The sequence below is a fragment of the Gadus macrocephalus genome, chromosome 2 (assembly GCF_031168955.1).
Source record: "Gadus macrocephalus chromosome 2, ASM3116895v1".
NCBI classification, from domain to species: domain Eukaryota; kingdom Metazoa; phylum Chordata; class Actinopteri; order Gadiformes; family Gadidae; genus Gadus; species Gadus macrocephalus.
Window position 1 is genome coordinate 15,570,732 of NC_082383.1, and position 20,311 is coordinate 15,591,042.

The 20,311-nt window shown below is 42.1% G+C and overlaps 2 protein-coding genes across 7 annotated transcripts in view; one reads left to right on the plus strand and one right to left on the minus strand.

Moving 5' to 3' along the window:
* Positions 1-14,998, minus strand: part of cacnb1 (calcium channel, voltage-dependent, beta 1 subunit) — a 55,010-nt gene extending 40,012 nt beyond the window's left edge. For 5 of the 6 annotated variants that reach the window (XM_060072784.1, XM_060072776.1, XM_060072769.1 and 2 more), the window contains exons 1-2: positions 14,693-14,998; positions 9,343-9,429 (exon numbers count right to left, since the gene is read on the minus strand). In XM_060072784.1, the coding sequence (XP_059928767.1) occupies positions 9,343-9,429; positions 14,693-14,788 (183 nt within the window). In that variant the 5' untranslated portion in view covers positions 14,789-14,998. The remainder of the gene's footprint in view (positions 1-9,342; positions 9,430-14,692) is intronic. The other variant, XM_060072820.1, reaches the window with a different exon arrangement.
* A 1,152-nt stretch (positions 14,999-16,150) lies between these two features.
* Positions 16,151-18,151, plus strand: rpl19 (ribosomal protein L19). The gene is made up of 6 exons (XM_060073154.1): positions 16,151-16,212; positions 16,604-16,710; positions 16,896-17,018; positions 17,185-17,305; positions 17,586-17,696; positions 17,947-18,151. Exons 1-6 carry the CDS (start codon positions 16,208-16,210, stop codon positions 18,068-18,070), a joined length of 591 nt encoding a protein of 196 aa, XP_059929137.1. The 5' UTR covers positions 16,151-16,207; the 3' UTR covers positions 18,071-18,151.
* Positions 18,152-20,311: the final 2,160 nt, after the last annotated feature.

Genomic DNA, 20,311 nt, shown 5'->3' on the forward strand with positions numbered 1-20,311 from the left:
GAACACAGCCATAGGCCCAGTATGCAGCCATCAGCCATTTGCTGCCGCCCCCCCAAACACTGACTTGGGTGTCTGACTGAGTGGGTGTCTGACCGCCCCGCAAATCCCTAAATTCAACCCTATCCTCAGTCAGTCTATCATTACAACATTTGTGTTAGTCACAGTGCAGTCCGACACATCCACATTCCTGGGAGGACGCATGTGAATAAAATCACTACTGAGAATCCAGATGGTGGTTCTCTAAAACAGAAAAAAATAAGAAAGGAAAAGAAAATCTAACCAGAAAACAATTCTGATTTTTTCCACCAGAGGGCGCCCATCTCATATGGTGGGGGAGGTGAAGCATAGATCAGCTTACAGCAACCATCTTTTAACAGAGGACAGACCGAGTCGTTTGCATAGGTCGTCCAACACAACCCATATAAACTTTTAAGTCCCCAATAAACTTCTCAAAGAAACAACCATATTTCAAGGTTCTGCCTTGCCAAAACGAAGCAGATGACATTAGTTTTATTCTCAGTGGAAATTAGACATTTTAAGATTTTGAAATGTTTTGATAAGATTTCTAGCGATAAATTTGAATTGTATTTTCGTCCCTCAAATGTATAATAATTCTTGTCCTTGAGGCCAACGATAAGTGTCAACGATAAGGCCTCTTTTTATATAAGGGGTCTCTTGCTCACTCCCAAGTGTCCTTGACGCCTAGGTCAACTACTTATGACATAATTTCCTGTAGTGCTGGACATATTGTACATCATCTACAATTGATGCATTCACACTTCAAAAGACTTTAAAGTGGGATCCCTCTGTCACGATAACGTCATGAAACTTCCCGTTTAGCCTCCCAAGAACACGTCGCCCTCGTCCCTTACAAAGGAGAAGGATGACGTCATCCCTGGGTCACGATGTTTTGATTGAAAGAACATCATCAGTTACATAAAATAACACAACGTAGCAGCTCAGATGACTCACGCTGCTCAACGCAAACAATTCATGCGAGCTGTGTGGCTTCAGGGAGAGAAGTGTTGATATTGATCACCATGGCGATGGTGAAAGATGTTGCATTAACTAACAAACTGAAAATCATACACATTCAATGGCTGAAAAAATACTAAATTTATCGCTACAAATGTTAATCCTGAACATTTTCCTTTTTCCACTGAGGTTATAAAAATTGTCCCCCATTTTGTTTTGGCAGGCAGAACCTTGACACACGTGACATCTGGCTGTGTCTTCTATCAGTCGATCAGGGGCTGAAGCTTTCATGTGGGTCGCGTTGGACGACCTATACAAACAACCTATGCTGTCATTTAGGTTGGTACATTTACACTGGTCCCGACAGGCTGCAGTGTAACGAACAGGCGGCTGGTTACTGACCAGCGAGAGGGCCAGTGGAACCAGCAGCCATGGTCGGGCTGGATGGATGGATGACAGACACACTAATTACACCCCGTCCGAATGGAAACTGGAAACCCCCCTCACAATCACCACTTTCTGAACATGAAAACATGCTTTGTCTCTTTATAACTGGCACAAAATCATGAGCAGCAATGGGATGGCATTTGCAGACTGGCCTAGAGTCGATCACAGGATCTTTTCTTAGGTTGCATGAAACCACATGCTCCCGAAAAACTGCTGAAATGTTGCCTTTCTAAGCTATACCTGCACACATTGAGCTTGATTGCAACAAACCTGGAATGATCTTTGCCCACACACTCACACGCAAAAACAGACACAAACACGTGCGCGTGCGTACACACACACACACACACACACACACACAAACACAGGCAAACCCATCCCTTTCTCTTCATCTGAGTCTCTTCAACCCACCCAGGGTGCAGTGCCTGCACTTCGAGGGAGATTTAGTGGCCCGGTTGCTATGGAAACCGGGCCCGGTGTACCAGCCGCGCTGTTGGTTGATTGTGGATTTCTATGTGTTTGAGTATGTTCTTGCGTAGGTGTGTGTGAGACTAAAGCCTACACAGCGCTCTGCTTTTAGTTGCACAAGTGTATTAGCAAGCATCAGCACTATGGAAAATGTGATGTATGATGTATACTGTCGTATTGTGACCCTTAAATGTATCCATTTGACATATTATCAAATGTTTTGTTTTGTGTTCCACAATAGGCGTATATTTGTGTGTGCATGTGTGTGTCTGTTTGTTTGCGTGTTTAAGCGCGCGTGTGTGTGTGTTATGTGTGTGGGAGCATGTACATTCATACAGTATGAGCATTATGTAAGTCCCCAAAGGGGTTGAAATCACCTTTTCTTCCACTGCGTTAGCAGGACAAAAGGCCATAATATTCCTTCATGCACGAGAAAGTACCTGTCCTTAATAACGTCAGTGTTTCTCCCGACAACAAGTTCGGATGAGCCTTAGCCATGGAGCTGCACATAGACACACATTGAAAAGTCTTCACTAACTTCAAGGATTTGTGGAGGAAATGTATATTCGGCCTCATCTTAGAAACCAGCCAAATGAGATGATCTCAACCTCACAAGTGCAAACTCTGTTTCCTTCTGCGGATCAGTCTAGCCCCGATCCCTGTTGAAAGCCTTTCCCGATAATTTTAAAATGCTAAGACCAGTGCACACAAAACTTTGAGAGTGAATAATGTTAATAGATTAACATAAATCAACACTAAAAGCTTTACTCCATTTCAATATGTTTTTGTCAACCCAATCCTGCAGAGCAAAGAGACAACAAACTTCTCTCTGACTGTGTTTGTTGTTTAGTTTTTTTAAGGTTTTCAATAAGTGACCTCATTGGAAATGTCTATGGTTAGAAACCATGACCTAGTTAGTCCACATGGTAGCACGGTTTCAGTTGTATTCTTCATTCAGCGCTAACTATTAACATAATTAAATAACTTGTTGAAAAATGAAGGGTGACACATACATCAGAAAGGACAATATTGTGGGTCTAATGTAGAGTTTGAGGTTTGTTTGGCTCCTATTGTAGGGGAAGGGTTCCTTACAAAGTCCAAGTCAGCTTTAATGTCAACTACTTCACATGTAGACATACAAAGCAATCGAGAAGACAATTCTCACTATCCCACGGTGAAAAGATAAAGCGCACATACACAACAGATAAGACAACACTAAAAGTAAACAACAGATAAGGCAACACTAAGGTCCCGTCCACATGAAGCCGATTTCATGGCGAAACCGCAAAGGTCTTGTACGGTTCAGCCTTCCGTCCACACGAAGCCGGCGAATCCGCTGACCGAAACCGTAAACTTCTGAAACCACCCTCGGAGGTGGTTTCAAATCTACCCGGTTTCGTTTTGGATTCGTGTGGACGCCTGAAACCGACTGAAACCGTAAACCATGACGTCATCGCCACACCCCTCGACCCTCTAGCCAATGACTGTTAAGCCCGCGGAGTCTCAGAACTCACAACAACAAAGATGATGGCGGAATAAATCGTTCTGCAGCAGATCATGTCCCTTGTTGGGTTGCTAAGCCATTATTTATTGAGACTGTTGACTGACTGTTTGTTTGTGTTGTTAGTGGTTCGGGGGGGCAGCCTTTATGCGCATGCTCGCCTCTTCTTCTTATTTAATTTTCTTCTGGATTTCTGTAGCAGAAGCAGCGTCCCTTATGGGCCTGGCATGTGTACTACAGCATTTCTACAGATCTACCCGGTTTCGCTTGACTCCGTCTTTACGGAGATACTCCGAAACCGGATAGATCGAAACCGGAACGGTTTCGCCCGTTTCGGCTTCGTGTGGACGGGGCCTAAAAGTAAGCATTGAAGTGCACAAGAGAGAAGTACATTACTAATATTAAAAAGATAGACAATAAGATAATAAAATCTAAGAGAAGCAGCATAAGTTTCTCAAGTCAGTAATGGCAGCAATTTCAGTCTGTTTTGGGGACTTTGTTTTATGTTACACGGAAATCAAATATCTAAATAGTTGAACGAGCAAACTAATGGGGTGCACACTAAAGCCCAGGTAAGTGTGAAATATACTGTAAATATAAATATAAATCCCCTTTCAACCACAGCACATCTGAACTCTAGCTGTACTTTAAGTTGTATCTGTCATTAGAAGGATGAAATCTGCATTGCATATAGTGACTGGTCGTTGTGTGTACCCAGGAACAAAATTACATAAGGTTCTGAAAAAGGTGTCACTGAGCTGAAATGTTTCCACACTGAATTGTTCCATTACTGAACAAGTCTTTGGAAAATGATCCTCTTTAAATGGAGGTTATCTCTGCATTCGGGCTTGCTGCCATCAGAGAGAAGCTGAGTTGATGCAAAGCAAAGATGCATTAACAATCGAATAACTCCCAGCCATACAAAATGTCCACCTCTAGGAAACAGTTTTTGATCCAAAGATCAGAAAAGCCTTCCTGAGCACGTCAGACATGAGGACCTCACCGCCTGGTTGGGTATCGTTTGGGTTTTATCCGATACCGGTGCCTACTCTGTACTTTTCAAACGGTTCCGGTGCTAAAACGGTTCTCGAACCGGTATACTTAAAAAAACGAAACTGCACACACTTGCATACATGCACGACTTGTTATGAGTAATAATAATAATAATAATAATAATATTAATTACTTGGTGAAAGCAGGCAGGCACGCATCATGGCGCAACATTATTGCCAAAGTCATATTAAGTAACATAACTCAGGTGCGCAAGGCAGCCACAGGAGACGCCAACATTGTTTTCAACCGCTCGGTACCGCGCTGTATTAATTCCCAAGTTTTGAAAAGAAAAAGTATTTGAAGCGAATAACGACTGTTTTTGATTTGTTTATTTGGTTTTGAACAGAAAGTTTTGGATGCATGCATCGGCTTTGAGTTTGTTTGTTACTTTAAAATTACATTAGCTCGCAACACACACACACACACACACACACACACACACACACACACACACACACACACACACACACACACACACACACACACACACACACACACACACACACACACACACACACACACACACACACACACACACACACACACACACACACACACACACACACACACACACACACACACACACACACACACACACACACGTTCATTCACGTTCACCCACTACAACCTGCCGATCTTCAATCAAAACAACATCAAGTAAGTGACGCCACAGCGCGTTGACAAGTCCGTCCCGAGTCTCGAGGAGCCCAGGCTTTATGGTTTATATGTTTGAAAGCCGTGACACACTCTTTTACCAGTTAGCCTGAAATACCACGCCTCGCAGTCATGGACCTATAAAGAAAGTCGTAGTCGTACCATGCGTGTTTAGCGCAACATTGAAAAGGGTCCCGTCTGAAACAGTGTCGCGCAGCGCTGCGTTCCGAACAAATACACCGGTATGGCGGTATATAACAAAAGCATTTCCTAACGAAAATACACACCGTTATTCAGTCTGAACCGGTATAGCGCCCAGCACTAACGCAAGTTGACGCCGCAACACCATGGGGGCGGGGCAGGGGGCGTTAAAAAACGCCAGGCACCGTTATGAGGAACCGAAATGTGCGTTCTTATTCGATCTCGTTACAACCGTTTACGTCGGAACCGGTTCCCTACTGGAACCGAGTTTCGGTGCTCAACCCTGAACTGCCTGATCCTACGCAGCTGACCGTATATATGAGGTTATCTCATCTGGAAGCTCATCTCCTTCAGTTCTCTGTTCTTATGTGCGCTACACAGTTAGATCCCAAAGCAATTAGTATGAGTGTTTGAATAAACTTAATTGAACTCAAATAAGCTTTGGTTCTATTATTTGACCTTCTAGTCAGGTCATTACCAGTGAAAAAAACGATCATGCCCGGTTTTCCATTTTACTGAGCCACACCTATGTGAGTCTTCATAATAAGGGATAAAAACCATTAACAATCAACATGACAATCCCAACAAAAACTGATTTTGGATCCAGAAATCGTACTTTGTGATAGCAGAACTTCTGGGGAGAGACATATAAGATAATAACTGATTGGGTATACGTTACGTATAGATATTATAGTAGAGACAAAATATAATATCAAAAATATTAAAAAAAAGAAATGTACATATATTTATTTGTAGAAAAAATATACATAGATGTTATCGTTACAGACTGTTATGACTGTTATCCTATCTCATCCTAGGCACAGCCTGTCCTCTGTATGGTGCTGGTCTGAAGAGAGCGGACTGGGTTTGAAGACAACTAGCTGTGGTGCTGGGGCAGTAGGTGCAGGCTAACCTTTAGAGTTCAGCTCCCTCTGTTTGTGTATAGCAGAGACGCCATGTTTACTTATTTTTCTATGTAGCGACTCTGATGGGGGGAGAAGGGGGGAGGGGACAGTAAATGTCATTCCATGGCAGGTCAAACCATTTCCTCTCACGGATGAAGTGGTCAAAATCAAAACGTGGACCTATTTGCCTTTGACAAAGCATCACTTTGGTCTGGATCAGAAGTGAACTGCGAGGACTTTCATATACTGCTACTGAAATAAATGTTCTACAAATTTGTTATACAACTATTGTGTCCACAAATCTAATGTGAAAATCGGTATTCCAAATACGCCTCGAAGACCCTTCAAGTCAACTTTGTGATCCTGTGGAGTGAGGCCCACATGGTTAAGAGTTTCCCCCTGTAGGGTATCTCAAGAAAAAGTCATGCGATATAACAGATATTTTTTGAATCCCTCATATATTTCTGAATTAACCCATTTTATAGAAGAGGTCCGTTCTAGGGGGGCCATGATTAGCATACATAAGCAATGACGGCAATGCATACAATTTGTCAATATCAATATTACTAGTTGTTTTTGTTTTTTCTAATCGTTTTCCCTTGAATGTTAGTTTCTCTTTCCAAATGGTTTAATAGGTTAAAGTAACTGGATACAGTTTTTCTGGCGATTTTTTCACCACGCATTTGAGTTAAAATGTAGTCAACCTTGGCCGCTAGGCAATGGGCAGAACAGCTCATCAACGAAAGACGTAACAAAATGTCTGCGTCTGTTGCAAAGCGGTTCTGACCAACTGGTTTTCCACTATGTCTCAGTGCAAACAAGAGTGGGGATTTATAATACTCTACATAAGTTTGAGTTTGTATATTTGTGTATACCCTTTAGCTTGAGCCTATCCAAATCAGTATCTCCTGCTAAACCAGGCCAAGATTAAATCCCTTGACCAGTGTTTTCTAGTCCAGTGGTTCATAAACTTTTCCCCTGGCGACCCCCAAAAACTCCCTGGTGACGTCTGGCGACCCCCTTTTTATTTTTTTGTTTAATTTTATTTTGACACCTGTCCTGTTCATCGCATGTTCACACAATTGTACAAACTGAAAGGAAAATAATCAAATAAGAAACAATTCTATCAAAAGAAAACAACAAGTTGCCTAGTTTATTTTTAACAAGAACTTAAACATGACGGACCATTGCATCTGCAGATAGATCTAGGCTAGATAGAACAAGACCATGACCGATAAAACTCCTCCTCAAAAATCTAATTCAAGCCAAGAACATGCATCAGATCTAAATGAACTGAGAGAATTTTCGTTTGTATTTTTTTTTTTACACTAATGTGAAGGATGGGCCTGCTTTTTCGAAGTTCATTCATTGATTCCACACACAGCGACACAGATTTTCCTCCACGCTGCTCAGCCAACATCTGTACTTGTTTTTCGAGTACGCCAGGAATGAGTGTCTTTTCGCACATATATGTCGAACCAAAGGGTGTAAGAATGTCAATAGCGCCCGCAGACAATGCGGGGTACTCCTGCGCAATTGGAAGCCAAAATTCATCCCTCGAAATATGGCAGACTATTTTTGTTCCGTATTATTATCAGGCCCCCAGGAGCAGTGCATACTACCGCAATCCACCAGTGCTGATCAGCAGCCAAGCCTGGTATTGCAGCTGTTTAAGCGGGCTGTGGACGGGTCCCAGGATTCAAGGGGCCCAAAAGTAGATATCTCTGTTCACTCCAATACAAGTGGGGAACAGGAACAATAAGTCTGGATATCAATCAAAGGCTCATAATTATCTTTATGCCATGTACTAATAAAATGTAAGTTTTCTCTTTTCAAAACGCCACCTCAAGCGTTTTATTGGCTGTTTTATTTATTTATTTTTTGCAGGAAAAGGAGGGGTGGGCAGCTGAAAGGAGTCTTAATGAAACAAATGTTGTTTCGGCCTGGCATCCGAGAGGGCTCAGTGCACGGTGCCGTTAACAAAAGCCTGTATGTGAGGAATAAAGGACAGGTTTAGGCCTAGACTAGAGCCCTAGGGCCCTATTTTAACAGTCTGAAACGCAAGTGTGAAGCGCCAAACGCAAGAAGCTTTGTGGGCGGTTCTAAAGCGATGCTGCTATTATACCGGTGGATAAATTACTCTTGCGCCCGAGTCAAATCTAAAAAGGCTTGCCCTGAAGTAGCCTAATTACCCGTAGGTGTGGTTTGGGCGTAACGTGCAATAAACCAATGAGAGTGCCATCTCCCATCCCCTTTAAGAGCCATGAGCGCATTTGAATCTGACGAGTTGATATTTTGACAGCACGTTTGCAGTCTCCGATGAAACAGATGCATGACCACATGAATTTCAAACTTCAAATGGCTCAGTTTATGGCCAAATAATATGGCCTAATTCACACATGGAATAGCGTTTTCTTCCACAACTTCAGAAATACTGAGTCCTGAAATAGATTTCGGCAAAGAAAACATAACACACATGTGATATGCGGTAACTGTGGTTCTATTTAATGAAATATGCAATACATTAACAAACATTGTTTCTTACCAGTATTATATGCATTATCGTTATCGACTTGTGTTCCCAATATGCATGTGTCCCCCCCGTTAATATACATTGCCATGGACTGTATGACGCATTACGTGTTTAGTTTGCGTGTGTTTAAACAGATGGATGCACACATGCGCGCCTGCATTCATTAATTATTTTACACATACACACGCGCGCCCGCATTCATTCATTCTTTTGAACAATCACTCGCGGTTAAACAAATATATATAGATATATATTAAAAATCAAAATCACATCGCATTTTTAACAACCCCTGGAAAACTTTTTGCGACCCCCACTTTGAGAACCACTGTTCTAGACCAGTGAGTTCCAGACAAGTCTGTTTCAGACCAGTGTGTTCCAGACCAGTGTGTTTCAGACCAGTGTGTCCCAGACCAGTGTGTTCCAGACCAGTGTGATCCAGACCAGTGTGTTTCAGACCAGTATGATTCAGACCAGTGTGTCCCAGACCAGTGGGTTTCAGACCAGTGGGTTTCAGACCAGTGGGTTCCAGACCAGTGTGATTCAGACCAGTGTGTTCCAGTCACTTAAGACGGTGGTGTTTTCACATGCTCCATGTGAATCCTTACCTGTCGAACAAAGCTGTTGGAGGTAGTGTCCGAGGATGTGCTTCCATCTGAGCGCTTAAAACGACTCTTCCTCTTGGCGTATTTGCCCTGAAAGCAGAGAAAACACACAAACACAAATGTCTCAAAACACAATTTTTTCATTTTACTCTTCACTTCAAAATATCAAAGTCTGGGAAGAAAACAATGCGACAGGACACTGCTCCAGAGGAAAGCTGGATGTAAATGGGGTGTATGGGGGGGGGGTTATTCCCATGTGTCTCAGTAGAGCAGTTCATTAGTTGTCATTATTCATGTTCTGGCATAGGCCTGAACAGGCTTTAATCAAATTGGCAGACCATGACCAATCAGTAATGGACAGAGGGTGAATATTGCATTATGAGCCCAGCCTATCTGCGACCCCATGACGACCACGATGCAGACTAATCACATTGGTTGGCAATCAGAAGGCTAGGTGGATAGCGCCTCCTGTGTGTCTCCTGTGTGTCACCAAGGGGACTTGGTGACTTCTGGAGCACATCTGTTTCCCTAGTAGAACAAAGTGCTACTAAATGTGCTATTAGGGCTAGAATTGCTAATCTACTTCGTGCCAGTCATTTCCATGCACCACCATGCAGTGATGCACTGATGCACTTTTATGGTCAATGATTCCGATAATAGAACAATAATGCTTAATCCTAGAGGCCGATAGCCTGGAGAGATTTCAATAGGCGTGAGCACTTGCCTTGACAGACAAACTTCCTCAGCCAATCAGTGTAACAAAACATGTGACACCATCAAGGTGCGCTGTTCATTGGATACACAGGATAAAGACGAAAGCATTTTTTCCACTGAGAACCTCTGCCAGTGTATAATCTTTGGTTTAATAGTTGTTATTGAGACTCTTTCTGCAATAACTGCACAGTTGGCTGTTTTTACTTGACTAATGTTAACGTTATCGCTCATTGCTTGATGGCTTCCATTACTGTTTTTCCAGAGGCGGCCTGTATTTGAAGTCATCAACTAAGACACAGACCCTGAATGGTTAAGATTACATTGTAATTTCTGGAAATCGACGTGGGAGGTTAGAGGTCGAGATTGATCCTTGAAGCAAACAGAATGTGAGGTCACGTGATCAGGATGGTCTACAGGCTAAGAGGCAGAGCCAACTAATCTACATCATCAAGTACTCGATGAATGTCTCGCAAACCACACTTATGCAGAAATCTCATCACGAAAAAAGCCTTAAAGATCATTAGTGTGGATGAGGACTCTGCCCTAAAGGATTATGCCATCCCACGCCGAGCTTTGAGAGAACCATTGCTGTTTGGTTCAAAAGAAACAACTGTCCAGCAGACATGAAAGCACAGCTACATCCAGATCATGTTCCAGGTGCAAGTGCAGGGAGGCTACCACCATGCCATGCCTTGGCACTACCCAGGGCCTACACCTAAACCCTGGACAAGAGCCTACTCTCGGCTGCTGTTACCACATGGTACAGCCTTCACCCTGCTGTCGCCGCATGAGTCACATGAAGTAGAGTTCATGCCTTTGGGAAGAAACTGAACAAGCATATCCTAAGCATCCAGAAGCTTAAACAACTTGTAACATACACCATTCTGTCTCTATATATTACTGAGTAGCAGATAAGTGATTGTCTCTCTGAATTGGGTTCATGGAGCTTGTGTCTGCAAAGGCACACAAGAAAATAGATAATGAAATTAAAAAACGTCTACAGCAATGTACTTGTCCTGAACACAGCTTGTACCCGCGATCTCGTCCTTTCGGTCATCACCCAGCCCTCATGACCATAGGTGAGGATAGGAACGAAGATCGACCAGTAGATCGAGAGCTTTGCCTTGCGGCTCAGCTCTCTTTTCGTTACTCATCTTGTATCATGCTTTTCATTATTGATCACATGTTTGCATCACCTGCTAAGTAAGCCTTAACCCGTCTAACCCACCACATCTATAATTAAAATGGTAATAATGCTTACTCACATTAATAATTCATTATTGCTATGAATAGATTTTATTAATAGATGTGTGCATAGCGGAAGGGAGGTGCACAAATTACAATAAATAAACAGAAACAAATAAACATCTACACAGATCTGCATAAACATCTACACAGAGTAGTACTGGGGGTGATTTATCTTGGCCTTTTATTGAGTGCTGTTATGGCTGCAGGCACCAGGCTTTTGCCGTAGCGAGCCCTCCTGCACAACAGGGACCTATACCTGCGTGCAGAGGGCATGATAGTGAAATGGCAGTTGAGAGGGTGTGTGTTGTCCTGTGCTATTGCGGATGCAATGTGCGAGATGGCCTTTATATTGAGCTCTGACAGTGTGGGTGTGGGGAGACCAATTAATTTGGCAGCTATATTTGTGACACGTGTAAGTTTGGCCCGGTTTTTGACAGTAAGCATGTTAAAGAAGCAGGTGGAACAGTAGAGCAGAATGGGTTGGACAATACTTTGATATAACAGAAGGAGGAGATGGGGGGCAACATAGAGTCCTTTGAGTTTGCGGATGGCATACAGTAAGAGGTTTATTGCCAGGTATACAAGGGTTAGCTGGCAAAATTAAGCTCATTGTAATTTTAATTGTAAGGATTCATTTTGCTGCCCACTTACGAGTGCATGACGCTGAACATCTTAAGCTCAAATATATAATATGTCCCATAATCATGTTTTGCTCTCATGTTAGGTCTGTGATGAGAGAGAGTTCCCAACAGGGAAGGGGCAGGGAAATGGCAGAGGAAGTAAGGAGGGCTGGCTTCCTGTCGGTAAACAAGCCCCATGGCTAAGTAGATAATTAAAGTAAGGTTGTGTTTAGCAGAGGTCTCTACACGAGAGAGAGAGAGAGAGAGAGAGAGAGAGAGAGAGAGAGAGAGAGAGAGAGAGAGAGAGAGAGAGAGAGATGTTGCAATTGTTTATATTATTTTACTATACTATACTATGCTGGCCTTGTGAAACCATCAGCAAGAGAGCACAAGCCTCACTATGATAATTGTTTTAATGTAAAGATAGTGGGTCAATTGCTGCCCAGCCAATGCCAGACTGATATCCATTGTGATACCCTAATATGAACATCAGGATGTCTACCTGTAACCGAGGCTACCTATAACCAATGAGGATGATAAAGGACAATAGTATTAGTTCAATGGAAATCATGTATGGCTTGGTTTAAATTAAGGGGTGGGGGGAGGGGGGGTACTGATGCATCAGTACCCCTTCCACCAGGCACTACATTACCATGTGACTAGTCCGTAACACGGTACAAAAGTTACGTTTTAATTAAGTTATCATACCATACCATAATTAAGTTTTAATTGACATTAGTTATTGCAGTGATAAGCATTGAAAAACAACTAACTGTATATTAATATTTGACTGATAATCTAGTAATCATACAATAATTGTGTTTATGTACCGTAACCCTTTTAAATAATCAATAATACTGAATACCTCAGTTAACATGAACACCATTTGTAGCAATGTACACCATGACCACCGAATAAGGGTTGATGTCTCTTTCTTCGTAGATTACTGGGAAATCAATCAATTACAGCCTGTGAATGTTCGGGCGGGCTTAAGACCTCATCCGGACAAGAAGGTGCTTATTGACAAGGTTGTTACACGCTGTGTCCCAGCCTTTCCGTAAGGCAACCCCTTCTAACCCCTAGCCCCTACCCTGCCCCATAATGATCAGTATCTGTATTCACTGCAAGTTGCTCTGGATAAAAGCACCTGTGATTGTAACAGGCCCAAGTCCTTAAGCCTATGCAGATGTGTTGTTGCGTTGCCTCGGACAGCTGACCTCCGATGATGAAGGCGCCAGGTTATTGAATGGCCTGTTTTTACATTTTCCCTGCCTGTCTCCGCACAGCGGAGACAGATATAAATACATATGCGAGCATGACTCTCTCCGCAGGTCTGCATTAACTTTATGTCTAATTGATCCGAGTGTTGCTGCATGACACACATAGAAGGAAGGCGGAAGGGGTGGGGGGGGGGCATCTGTCTCTCACCTCAGTCTCACATGAGCACGAAAATATCTGACTGCTAAAAACGGAGAGGAGCTAGTGGGAGGGTGGTGATAAAAAGGAGGGGGTGCGTGCGTAGTAAAGAGGAGACCTGCAGTGAGGAGAAAGAGAAGTGACGAGTAGGAGTGGGCAAAAAAAAGGAGAGGAGAGAGAGAGAGAGCGAGAGAGAGCTATAGAGAGCGAGAGAGAGCGAGAGAGAGCGAGAGAGAGCGTAGAGTGGTAGGATGCACTTGGCATGGCTTTGGGCGCTTGGGTTTAGTGTTTTGTGTGCTCAATTCTGTGGGCAGAACGCACAATGCTGGAGTGCTTTTCTGCGTTGGTCGTTCTCTGAGTTCTTCTCCCATTTATATCCCCATGGCTTATGTGTGTTAAAATACATATCCTAGTTGGGCAAATGCTTTCGTCCAAAGCATCTAACAGTACCACGAATGCATGGATTCTTAGCATGGATGGACTCAGAGGGGGATTGAACCCCTAACCCAGGCAGTGTCAATGCCAGGCTCTACCAGTTCAACTTCAGCAGGAGCCACTTTGCTTTGCTTTGGAGGACCTTCGTTTCATTAGTGGTGTTATGCCATTCAACTTAAACTGTTCTGATATGTATGAGTTATACTTTGTGACACACTTCGCCATTGTAAAGAAATAACTACTGTGAAGCTTCTCAGAAGAATCCATTTATTTGAAATAAAAGAACTAAAATGAGAAGAACTGGGAGATCAATGTTGATAATGTGATTGTAGTAAAATGTGATAGACTAATGATTGTTGCCTATTACAATTGTAACTGGCTAAATTGTTGAGGTTTCAGTTACACTGAGGCGTGGTTTCCTATTGGAGCAGGAAGACTTAATATCCTATTCATCAGGCTTAGGCTATGCAAACATAGTGGGAACACCAAATAGGTTTATTAAACAAGAGATCAAATAAAGAATTGAATGATGGAGTCAACCATTCTACGATGGATGGGAGAATACATTCTAGCGTCCATGTCAATACGCCACTGTGAGTGGCATTTCAAACGGTTGACATTTTCCATCACATATGTTCTTTCTTGTCAAAAATACTCAAAAATACGTATTTCTTGTTTATAGAAGGCTGCAAAGCATTACCTAAATCATATCCCATTCCGAATTGTATCAGTGGGGGAAAGAAAAACGGGAAAACGATCACTTGTTGCGAAACAACCTGTTAATCTCGGAAAGTCTCCGCTGTACTGTAGCTGTAATCGTATCGTGATTTCTTCGGTTCGTGGATGGGTGTTGTTCTTATTTCCTATCTAGGTTTGTTCCCCATCGATGTCGACCCAGTATTTTCGCCGATTCTCCTTACCTGTGCGTGTGGATGAGGTTCGAACATGTCCATTTGGATCTCCTGGGTTGAGGTCGAAGGCGTCCTGGACATAGGCCTACTACTATTCTGTACCATTGATTTTATATATAAAAAAATATATACTATTTTCTATTATTCCTAAATTTATAACTATGTCAACCAAGTCATTATCGGCGAAGGAGAACGGAAGCTCTTCCAATAAATATTTTTTCTCGAAGAGACAACAATAACCGCAACAGCTGCTTTGCCTTATTCCAGCCTATCGTGGAGGAGCGCGTGCGGCAGGCTTCCCAGTGAGTAGGCGATCCTCTAATCCTCTGCGCGCTACAGACTCCAGCTGCCCGGGTCCACGCCCCGTTCAGCACAGCCCAACCTCACTTATCGATTGATGAGAGAAAACAGATTAAAGCCTTTTGACACTGATGGAGATCGCATGTATTTTCAACCCAATAGGGCCGATTAACCTGCAAGTCTGGTTAACGTTTGTTAAACCATCCCGTTTAATACTTCAGCAAGCTTGTATTTTGTTTAATATTTATTTTCTTGTAAGAGATGTCGGATGCATGCATTTCACTAAATCTTGGAACAAAGTATAATTTCATCGGTTGCATATTCACCAATCATTGTTAATGTTTAAGTGGAAATTATATTGTGTCGATTACTAGCCACTGATATAATGTAAGGAAAGGAAGAAAGAAGTAGCATACAATGTTCACAATATATAAGCCTATGTCTCCTTATTGAGTCTGGACGACTTAGTTTTTTCCAATGCTGAGATTGTGAACGTATTCAAATTCAAATACAAATTTAAAACCCCTATGGAAATGAATGTATAGAACGAAATTCACGAAATTAATGTAGGACCTGCCTACCTACTGTAGGTAATATGACCTATAGTCAGTTATATAAAGAACAGTAATGCAAAGGATTCTTATTTTCTTTCTGGGACTTATATTAATATAAATAGTATATTATTTAATATCATATTCATCAATCAACACTAAATTAATAATTTCTAGATATGAAGCTTATTATATTTTGGTTATTATATTTTGTTGTTGGTCGGAAAGTGTGGCTATTTGGGCACAAAACATCCCCCTATGCCAACATACCATACAGGTGGCTCATGTGGCAGAAAATATAAGTCTGAGCTATGAGGCGATCAGTTCTCAATACCGCCCCCGTGTGGTAAAAACCCAGTACATCTCACAGTGTGACGTCCGACCCACAATGCATTTCATTCAGTTTGGACCATTCCATTGATTTCAAATGGGGATGTGGCGGGCTCGATATTTTAGAGTAACATGCATAGATTTTCTTTCTATAGCATGCTTTCGCATCAAGTATATTTCTTAAAATCAAATATATATATCTTAAACAGAATTATGCGATCAATTTGATCCTTGAAACGTTTGGCTAGTATGAAGAGGATTCGTTGTCGCCGATGGATTCTCCGTATAATGGTAGCTTCCGTGCGGTCTCTCTAGTCTTCCTTTTCCTATTGAAGTAGCAGCCATGAGGTAGGGGTCTCTTCGCTCTGATATTGAAATATCTACTTTAAATGCTGAAATAATCATCTTTTTGGGATGAAAACAACCATTAAGACATGATACATTGTTAATATGTTGAAATTAGTACCTCCTTGCACGCCTTGGTATCGTAATCGACCGTATTAAGCGGTTACATTGAAACACGATTTATCTGACTGAGGCCATGTTGTTAACTAAGCTAGCATTATGCTTAAGCATTCAGAAAAACGCATTAAAAATAAAAGACTGGCTCTTCTCGTTCTGTGCACAACGAGTGTCGTAGATTATATTTAAATCGCTATTTATTTTTGTAGTTGTGTTTTAGTCCTGCAGTTTGGGTTGTATTTGATCAGCAGGCCTAACGCCGTACTTTGTCGTTCAGCATGCTCAGGCTCCAGAAGAGGCTTGCCTCTAGCGTTCTGCGCTGTGGCAAGAAGAAGGTATGGTTGGACCCCAACGAGACCAATGAGATTGCCAACGCCAACTCCCGTGAGCTAAAACATTTTTTCTTGATTTCTTCTAACCTTTCCGATTCTGATCGTGGTTCATGATCGCCCGTTTTTGCTGGGGATACCCCGTGTTTCGTGACGCTAGTCACCCGCCATTGACTTAAAATAAATAAACACTTTTACCCTCATTAGACCCACTAACTGAATTCAACTTTCAACGTCCAGGTCAGCAGATCAGGAAGCTGGTTAAGGATGGTCTCATCATCCGAAAGCCTGTCACTGTGCATTCTCGTGCCCGATGCCGCAAGAACACCCTTGCTCGTCGTAAGGGAAGACACATGGGCTATGGTATGTAATTTCATGTCCCAATTTGTCATTATCTCTCTAGGTGTGATGAGATTTACTAGATTCATATCAGCAGGGAAATGTAGGTGTGATTTAAGTGATGAACCCAAGAGGGATGACGCTTCACTTGTTTGCCAAGTGGCCTACCTAATGCACTCTTCCTCTCTAGGTAAGAGAAAGGGTACTGCCAATGCCCGTATGCCAGAGAAGTTGTGCTGGATGCGCCGCATGAGGATCTTGCGTCGGCTTCTCCGTCGCTATAGGGAATCCAAGAAGATCGACCGGCACATGTATGACTGTTGTGTTATTACAAGACCACCATTTGTCTTTCCAAAAATATTGTTTGCGCTTGTGGCATTCAACTGCAATGCTAGCATTTAGTATTCAATACATTGGTGAAGATTTATAAATATAAACTGAAATTTGATTTGGTCTAGTTATTTTATTATGGCTTTGATACATTATTGTCATGATGCTTATTGTAATTGTTTCCTATTGTATTTTTTTGTGACTTACATTTTCTGTCGTTTTAACATTTTCTAAACCCTCCTTCCCCTCATGGTGACCCAGGTACCACAGCCTGTACCTTAAGGCCAAGGGTAATGTGTTCAAGAACAAGCGTATCCTAATGGAACACATTCACAAGCTGAAGGCAGACAAGGCCCGCAAGAAGCTCCTGTCGTAAGTCTTGACCTTTACTTGATCTATCTTGGGGAAATCATTTTCTGCTTTAAGGGAATTAAAGTCTGAAATTCACCCAATGCTGGTCAAGCCCAGAGACCATAGGGTTCAACTCATGGATAGTTGTGCAATGCATTATCGACTTGGTTGACATTGATATACTTTTAATGAAAGGATGTTTCTTTTGGATTACTTGGTGCTGTGAAAATAATTGTAAAAGTATTAATATCAACTCTTGCCCGTCTTACAGTGACCAAGCAGAGGCTCGCCGCTCCAAGACCAAGGAGGCTCGCAAGCGCAGAGAGGAACGTCTCGCAGCCAAGAAAGAGGAAATAATCAAGACCTTGTCCAAGGAGGAGGAGACCAAGAAGTAATTGGGCTTCTCGATTTGGCTCTGCCTGTACTGACCGTTCCATCTGTCGAGTTCAAGGAATAAAATTGTATATTAAAACAAACGGCCTGACTTCCGATTTTCATTCTGTACTAAGGAAACAGTCTACTGACAGGTTTGTCATGAGTGAATTTAAGCACTTGATGTCATTCCTGAGTTTCAAGTGCTTGGTAGAAATTCTACCTAGTCGACAACATTAGTTATGGCAGTCCAGGTTTCAGTTTATTTTCAGTGTCTGCAAAGCATTGACTGAGTAACAGCAAAGTAAAAAAAAAACTTGGGTAATTGAACACTTTGCCCATGGGTGTTAAGTATTGCATGCTCAGTATTTAACTGGGCATGTAGGTCAAGTCGTTCAATATAATGCACAAAAACAAAGTGATAAAAGAGAAACCAGACTAACTTGCGAGTTAAACGTTTATTGTTTAGCATCTAATGCACATATGCGACTTGGAGGTGCTGACTTTCACAAAGGTCAGAGTTGTACGCGTGTTTGAGCATAGCTTTCCAACATTTTGTAAAACGAGACTTTTCACTCCACTATTGAAACTTAATTAAAATTTGCAATGAATGCATATGGATGTTTAACCCAGTATATTGAATAGTGATTCCAATTAACAGGGCATGGGGTTAAGGAAAGCTTCAAATCAGCCCCTTTTCTGCAATTGTCTGAAAGGCCACTTGCCTGATCTGCTTTTAAAGTACACTCCACTAAAACACATCGGCTTTTTCTGGTCTGATTTGGAAGTGGGCTGTCCCTCGCTGCCCTGAATGCCCATCTCAATTCTGAGATACACTTTAAGGGCTTAAATGTTTCTCGTATTGTCAGCATCGTAATCTATAGCTGTTTGAAATCGTTCCCTATACTCTCGCATAGGCTACTATTCCCTATAGTGTTCATGATATAGGGAACGATCAAACGAGGATTCGGACAGTACGCTCAACATTTCTAAACGTCATTTGCGTCAGTAAATGCGCCGGGTGATGCGTGACGCAGACGGATGCGCCCACATGTCCATGGTGTGCGCCCAGGGCTGTTTCCCAAAGTGAAGGCTGCAGCCTTGCTAGGACGCGTCCTTGCTAGTCGCGTCCTATGGAGATGAGACTAGAGTGCTAGCTCGAGTGCTTCCTAGCCGTTTGTAACGTCTGACTTTGGGAACGACTTGGTAGTGTGGAAGCGCTTCCGCTTCCGCTTTTTAATACTGCGTGTCCGCTTCAGGCCCCCAGGACAGGCATATACTTCCGCAATCCACCCGTGCTCAGAGGCCAAGCCTGGTATTGCAGCTGTTTTAGCTGGGAGTGGACGGGGGTCCGTCATTTCATGCGGCCCAGAAGTAGATATCGCCGTCCACTTCAATACAAGTGGGGAACAGGATTGTGTCTCCGCAAGAAATGTCTGGATATCAATCAAAGGCTCATAATTATATTTCTACCCTGTTCTAAAAAAAATTAAGTTTTTTCTTTTCAAAACGCCTCCTCAAGCGTTTTATTAGCAGTTTACGTTGGGTACGCAGCTGAAAGGAGCCGTACTGAAACAAACGGCTCCATGCTATGGACATATTTTGAAGTGCACGGCTCCATTAACTTCCGAATTAAATTAAATTCCGAATTAACTTCCATTAACTCCATTAACTTCCAAAGTCTGAGATTTGTCCTTTACTTGACATGAATGGCGTTGAACACGGATATATAACACACATATCATTGAAATAGCTGGAACAGGCACGCACGTATTGATTACCTGAATGATTATGGGAGACCTACGTAATTTTCATAATATTGTAAATTGTCTGATATTAACATTTCAGTTGCGTTGGTAGGTATTTCATTTTCATTTGCTTGTTTAGCTATGTATGACAGGGTTATGGTTAGCTATGTATGACAGTTGACAATGTTGGTGTATTACAATTCAATATTTGGGTAGGCTACTCCAACTTCGTTGCTGGTCGATATGTAAACATTTACTTTTATATAAATTATTGATTGCATTCTTCGTACATGTTTCATGTATTCGTATGTTTTTTACATGTTGTGACTGTCTGAGTTTGTGATGTGAGTCTATGGTCTTGTATATACATGTTTCATGTATTTATATGTTTTTTACATGTTGTGACTGTCTGAGTTTGTGATGTGAGTCTTTGGTCTCGTATTTATATGCATGTTTCATGTATTTATGTTTTTTACATGTTGTGACTGTCTGAGTTTGTGATGTGAGTCTTTGTTC